The 6,589-nt window shown below is 44.3% G+C and overlaps 1 protein-coding gene across 1 annotated transcript; it reads left to right on the top strand.

The window, feature by feature from the left end:
- Positions 1-530: 530 nt before the first annotated feature.
- LOC138888395 (uncharacterized) lies at positions 531-2,814 on the top strand. The gene is made up of 4 exons (XM_070170252.1): positions 531-983; positions 1,203-1,418; positions 1,518-1,936; positions 2,685-2,814. The coding sequence occupies exons 1-4, from the start codon at positions 531-533 to the stop codon at positions 2,812-2,814; spliced, it is 1,218 nt and encodes a 405-aa protein (XP_070026353.1).
- Positions 2,815-6,589: the final 3,775 nt, after the last annotated feature.

Below are 6,589 nucleotides of genomic sequence, written 5' to 3'. Positions count from 1 at the left end.
TTATATGTCTACACCACGACATTCCAGATCAGATGTTGGGGCAGCGGTTTTACATGGGTCTAACAGATAGCATGAAGGCTAATGTTGATGCTTCAGCTAGAGAAGCATTCTTGAGCAAAACATGGAGAGAAAGCCAGAGCCTGCTTGACAAGATAGCACAGAATTCGGGGTGGACAACCAGGAATGCACCTATCACTCCAGTAGTTCACTCAGTGCCCTTAGATCCATCCAACACTCTAGCTGAAAATGTGGCCACCTTAATGACACAAATAAGTATACTCACCAAAAAGGTGGAAGAGTCAGGGTAGACGCAGCAGGTGTACATTGTAGATACAACCAATGGGGGTTTATTCACATCTTGCATTAGTTAGCTAATTGGTAGCCAATGGAATACAGAAAGTGATCATCATCATTACACTTAAGACATGAATTATGTGTTTAATTATGGGGACCAATGACAGTGTGGTCAGAATTGGGGCCAACAGAATCAGCCATACAGGCCAATCTAGCCACAACACAACAATTGAAATATGGGAGCCATGCGACCTCACATTAATGTGGTACCCTACCAAAGGCCACATGGATACAACAATCAAAATCAGCAACATGGTTATCATCCTCCTCAGCAGCAACATGGTGGGAGACAGGAAGATGGGTTTGCTAGACTCGAGGAGATGGTGCAGCAGGTTATTACGTTAAATGCAAAAATAAGTGAAAGAGTAGATGCACATGAGTCACCTATAAAGAATATTGAAGTGAAAATGGGTCAGATCTCGATGTCTTTAAATAATCGTCCTCATGGGGCATTACCTGCAGATACGCAGGTAAATCCAAAAGATCAAGACCCAAAGCAGCTGATGACAGTGAGTCTATGTAATGGCAGAGACTTAGGCTTGGAGCAAGAGAGGGCTCGAGAAAGTAGACAGGCTGAGATATTTGTACCAGTGCCCATTGAGCTAGATGATTCAACGAAACTGACAGAGGTAACAGTATAGCTTGCCCAGGAAAAAACCAACACACAGATTGAGGCTGAGAAAGAAGTTGAGACAGCATAGGAACCGATAGTTGAGGTGGTGTCTGACAAGGAGAAAACCCAAATCATTGGGAAGAAAAGTCATTCAACATCATTCCCACAGAGGATGGCCAAATAATAGAAAGAAGAACAATACAAGAACTTCTTGGAGATGCTGAAACAAATCCAGATAAATATTCCATTAATTGATGCTTTGAAGGAGATGCCTGGTTATGCAAAAATGATTAAGGACTTGATGTCCCGAAAATTCGACTTTCAATATTTGGCCACAGTGACTGTAACTCAGACCTGCAGTGTTGTGGTAACTAGACTAGTTGCTAAGAAGTTGCCTGATCCAGGGAGTTTCACAATTCCCTACACCATTGGTAACTTTGCTTTTGCCAAGGCACTTTGTGATTTGGGGGCTAGCATAAATCTTATGCCCCTGGCGATCTATAAGAGGTTGGGGATTGGAAGAGCTTGACCCACGTCTATATTGTTGCAGCTAGCTGACAGAACTGTGAAAAAACCCTCTAGTATTTTGGATGACGTGTTGATACAGGTAGGGAAATTTGTGTTCCCTGTAGATTTTGTGATTCTGGATTGTAAGGTGGATAAAGAAATTCCCATAATTTTGGGAAGGCCGTTCTTGGCCACAAGGCGAGCCCTCATTGATTGTGAAACTGGGGAGCTCAAGATGAGGTTGAACGATGAGGAGATAACATTCAACGTGCAGAAATCTATGAGGCGACCAAGTGAATTCGCTAATTATTATCTTATTGATGTCGTGGATGTAATCGTGGAAGAGTATGATGAGACATTGAATATTGAGGATCCTCTTGCTGCATGTCTTGTGAATTCAGATGAGGTGAACGGGGCAAAATTAGCAGAATGGGTACTGGCTTTAGAGGGCAGAGGGGTTTTGTGAGAGAAAACTTGAATCCAAGCCCCTGCACTTAGAAAATAGAGAAACTCATCTAGCCAAGCCATCCATAGAAGAACCACCAAAGATGGAGTTGAAGCCACTGCCCGCCCGTCTCAAGTATGCGTTCCTAGAACCGAACTCCATATTACTTGTTATTATCTCATCTAGTTTGTTAGATGTGCATGCACAACAACTTTTGCAGGTACTCAAGAAGTGTAAGACAGACATCGGGTGGACCATGGCAGACATTAAGGGGATCAACCCGGCATATTGTATGTATAAAATTCTGCTGGAAGAGGGGCACAAACCTTCCAGGGAGCATCAAAGAAGGCTGAACCCCAACATGAAGGAAGTGGTGAAGAAGGAGGTGATTAAGTGGTTGGATGCAGGAATCATTTTCCCCATCTCTGACAGCAACTGGGTTAGCCCGGTGCAATGTGTTCCTAAGAAGGGTGGTATGACGGTGGTCAAAAATGATAACAACGAGCTGATCTCTACAAGAACCGTTACAGGCTGGAGAATTTGTATGGACTATAGGAAATTAAATCTGGCCACCCGAAAAGACCACTTCCCACTTCCCATCATTGATAGCAAAGCTGCCACCCCCACCTCAGTCAAGGCAATCAGGAGCTTCCTCGGGCATGCTGGTTTCTACCAGAGATTCATAAAAGACTTCTCAAAAATTGTCAACCCTCTCTGTAAGTTGTTAGAAAAAGATCACCTTTTCATGTTTTCTAATGATTACAGGGTAGCATTCGAGGAGTTGAAAAAGAGGCTAGTCATAGCACCCATCATTGTTTCCCCCGACTTGGAGCAACCATTCGAACTCATATGTGACGCCAGTGACTATGCAGTGGGTGCAGTGCTGGTACAATAGAAAGACAAGCTAATGCACCCAATTTACTACGCCAGTAGAACAATGAGTGGAGCCCAACTGAACTACACTGTGACTGAAAAGGAGATGTTGGTTGTGGTGTTTTTATTCGACAAGTTCAGATCATACCTGATTGGCTCTAAGATAATTGTATATACTGATCATGCTGCTCTCAGGTACTTGATTGAAAATAAGGAGTCCAAACCGCACCTGATTCGTTGGGTAATGTTACTACAAGAGTTCGACCTGGAGATTTGTGATCGTAAGGGCACAGAAAACCAAGTTGATGATCATCTATCGCGACTTGAAGGAGCTGAAAACTCAGTTGAGGTAGAGGATATTCTGGAAACCTTTCCAGATGAGCAGTTACTCGCCACAAGCCTTGAGGAAGTGCCATGGTATGTAGACTTTGCAAATTACCTGGCAAGCGGTATAGTTCCCTATGACCTTTCCTCTGTGTAAAAGAAAAAGTTTTATCGTGACTGCCGCATGTATTACTGGGATGAACCTTATCTATTTAGAATATGTGTTGATAATATGATCCGGATGTGTGTCCCTGAGATAGAACAATTCTCTGTTTTGCAGGCATGTCACACATCGGCATATGACAGACATTTTAGAGGAGTTAGGACGACAGCAAAGGTGCTAGAAGTCGGGTTCTACTGGCCAAGAGTGTTTAAGGATGCACATCAATGGGTGAAGGGCTGTAATGAATGTCAGCGAACCGGGAACATTTTCCGTCGCCATGAGATGCCCATAAACCCAATTCAAGAGGTTGAAGTGTTCGATGTATGGGGGATAGACTTCATGGGCCCCTTCGTCAGCTCCTTTGGCAATAAGTACATACTTGTTGCTGTAGATTACGTGTCCAAATGGGTAGAAGCTGTAGCACTCCCCACCAATGATGCAAGAGTGGTGGTGGGTTTTTTGAAGAAGAATAAATTCACCCATTTCGGGACCCCGAGAGCTATTATCAGTGACAGAGGCATTCACTTTTGCAATCAAGCCTTCAAGAAATTGCTAGCAAAGTATGATGTGCACTACAAGGTGGCAATCCCATATCATCCTCAGACCAGTGGACATGTCGAAGTGTCGAATAGAGAGATAAAGAGTGTGCTGACCAAGACTGTAAACGCCACAAGAACTAATTGGGCAAAAAAATTAGATGATGCACTCTAGTCCTACAGAACCGATTTCAAAACACCAATTGGTATGTCACCATATAAGTTGGTGTTCGGGAAGGCCCGTCACTTGCCAGTGGAACTAGAACATAGAGCTTGGTGGATAATGAAACAACTAAATCTGGACATTGAGGTTGCGGGAACAAATAGAGTCATAGAATTGCATGAGCTAGACAAGTTCCGATTTCTTGCTTTCGAGAGCACGAGGTTGTACAAGGAGAGAATGAAGAGGTTGCACGACAAGAACATTGTTGAGCAAAATTTCAATCCCGGAGACATGGTGTTGCTTTATAACTCAAGATTAAGGCTATTTCCGGGTAAACTCAAGTCACGATGATCTGGACTATTTCGAGTGGTCAAAGTGTTCCCTTCAGGGGCCATAGAGATTGCCTCAGAGAAAGACTCTCATACATTTAGAGTCAATGGACAAAGATTGAAACCATATGTGGGCATGGATGAACCCAAGGAAGTGTCGGTGATCCATCTAACTGAACCTCAAAGGTCGAGCGAGCCTTGAATGCGCTCATCTGCATCGTGTCGCGACGTTAAATCAGGCTCTGCATGGGAGGCAACCCATTGACTTGTTGTAACAGTCGTGCCACGACATTAACTAAGGTGCTGGTTTGGAGGTAACCCAATGCATAGTGACTTTAGTATAGTTAGTATTTATTAATTTTGATTTTGGTAAGTACTGAACCAATGCAGGTGAGCCTGGGCGAGTGATAAGTCCATCAGATGCAGAAGGAATAGGTAAAAAAAACATGGAAAAATTTTGAGCCCCAGGACCGTGCCCGCGATACAAGCCGTGCTATAGGCCGCGCATATGGCCAAACATTATGCCTCAGCATTTCTCCCAGTAGCGTGCCCGTGCTAGTGGCCGCGCATGAAGCGCGCTAGTGGCCACGCATATGGCCAAACATTCTGCCTCAACTAGCGCGGCCGCACTCGAAACGCACTACAACCGCGCTAGTAACATCCGCCTGCTAACATTCTTCGATTTGTTTTATTTTGTATGTTAATAGTTTTAGTTGTTTATTCCCCCCACCCCACCCCACCCCCCATCCCCCTAATTATTCCCATCTTCTCCATTCCAAATTACCCAACGCCTAAGAATCCCAACCCTAACTCCCATCTTCTCCAAATTCCCCTATTCTCCATTCCCCACTAATCCCAACCCAAATTCCCCAAGGTTCAAGCCACGCTCTCCCCCACTCTTCTTCGCTTCTCACCATCTTCTCTCACTACAGGTAAGGTTTTCTTTTTGCCAATTTTTATTTTTTTTAGAGATTTTTGTTTAATTTCTTCATTATGTAGTAGTTTTTTGTTCTTCTCTTTTCCTAGAAGTAATTTGTAGTGTATGTGTAGTGCTTGTGGGTGGTGATGTTTGTGGAGTTGTATCTCTTAACTTAGTGGGTGGATTTGGAGAAATTGTGGTGGTAATTTGGTTGCAACATGTTTAATTGGGAGTTCCGGTATATAATGCCCACAAGGTGTTTGGTTAAATGACACAGTGAGTGTAAATGGTATAAGTGACCAATTGTACGGGTGAAGTCTGAGTAACTGCAGTTGAGTCATACCTTTTGTGTTGTGCTAATGCTATTCCTCTTTCAGGTACTATGGCACCATCCAGAAAATGCCGCACCACCGGTGCTTCATCTAGCAGTCAAGCTGGATCTTCCAGGGCGCATGGGTCAGCTCCTCCTCGTCCTTTTGATAGTAACAAGTTCGTCTCCGCCAAGGCTCAATACCGCTTTGCTGATAAGGCCCCTAAGAAACCAATACCGGAGAGGGGCATAGATATAGGGTCGCTCCAGCTAGGCTGCCCTAACTTGTATAATGAGCTAGTAAGGCGGGGGTTACAAATCTTCTTTGAAGAGATGGATGAGGGAAATATGATGGTTGTCCGTGAATTCTATGCCAATGTAAAAGAACATGTGAATGGCGTAATAACAGTGCTCAGGAAGGTCGTGGATGCCTTTGTTGAGGCTATTCGGAGGATATACCAGCTGCCCACATCGGTGGATGAGTATGAGGACTATTATGAATTGTATGGCAGAAAATACACACAGTGGGAGAGGTTCTTTGAAACCATTTGTGTCCCCAGCAAGGAAATTGTATGGATGAATGATGAGAAGAAGTTTCACTCCACGACGCTCACCTTTGAAGGGAAGTGCTGGTTTTATGTCATCAACAACCGCCTGATCCTGTCTTCCAACATCACGGAAATGCTCCTCGAGCTGCTCTAATTTGGTGCTTTATGAATGGTCACAACTTTGACGTGGCCAAGCTGATTCACGAGGAGATGTTTACACGATGTCCGGTGAAGAGGTATGGGTTCTTATTCCCTTCCTTAGTCACTAGGCTTTGCCGGGCAGCTCGGGTGCTGAAAAATCTGAATGTGAATGGGATAGTGCCAAGAGACTCCAAGTTCTGAGCTGATAAGGTAACTACTGGGAAGGATCTTGTGGCGGATGGTGGTGGTAATAGTGTTGAATCCGATGATTCTAAGGAAGGGGAGGATGAGCAAGAGGAAGTAAGGGCCGAGTCCGGCCCATGAGCAGATTGTAGAGGCTGCAGATCCATTTGGGGCTGCTCGG

Source organism: Nicotiana sylvestris, chromosome 3 (assembly GCF_000393655.2).
Source record: "Nicotiana sylvestris chromosome 3, ASM39365v2, whole genome shotgun sequence".
Classification (NCBI taxonomy): domain Eukaryota; kingdom Viridiplantae; phylum Streptophyta; class Magnoliopsida; order Solanales; family Solanaceae; genus Nicotiana; species Nicotiana sylvestris.
The sequence above is the reverse complement of the archived record's forward strand: the minus strand, read 5'-3'. Positions and strand labels throughout refer to the sequence as shown.

Bases quoted from the DNA above. Each gene is read 5' to 3' on its own strand.
- LOC138888395 (XM_070170252.1), top strand. From the start codon at position 531: ATGGGAGCCATGCGACCTCACATTAATGTGGTACCCTACCAAAGGCCA. The intron at 984-1,202 runs GTAACAGTATAG...AAACAAATCCAG, and splicing joins ATTCAACGAAACTGACAGAG to ATAAATATTCCATTAATTGA. The intron at 1,937-2,684 runs GTGAGAGAAAAC...TAATGATTACAG, and splicing joins TTAGAGGGCAGAGGGGTTTT to GGTAGCATTCGAGGAGTTGA.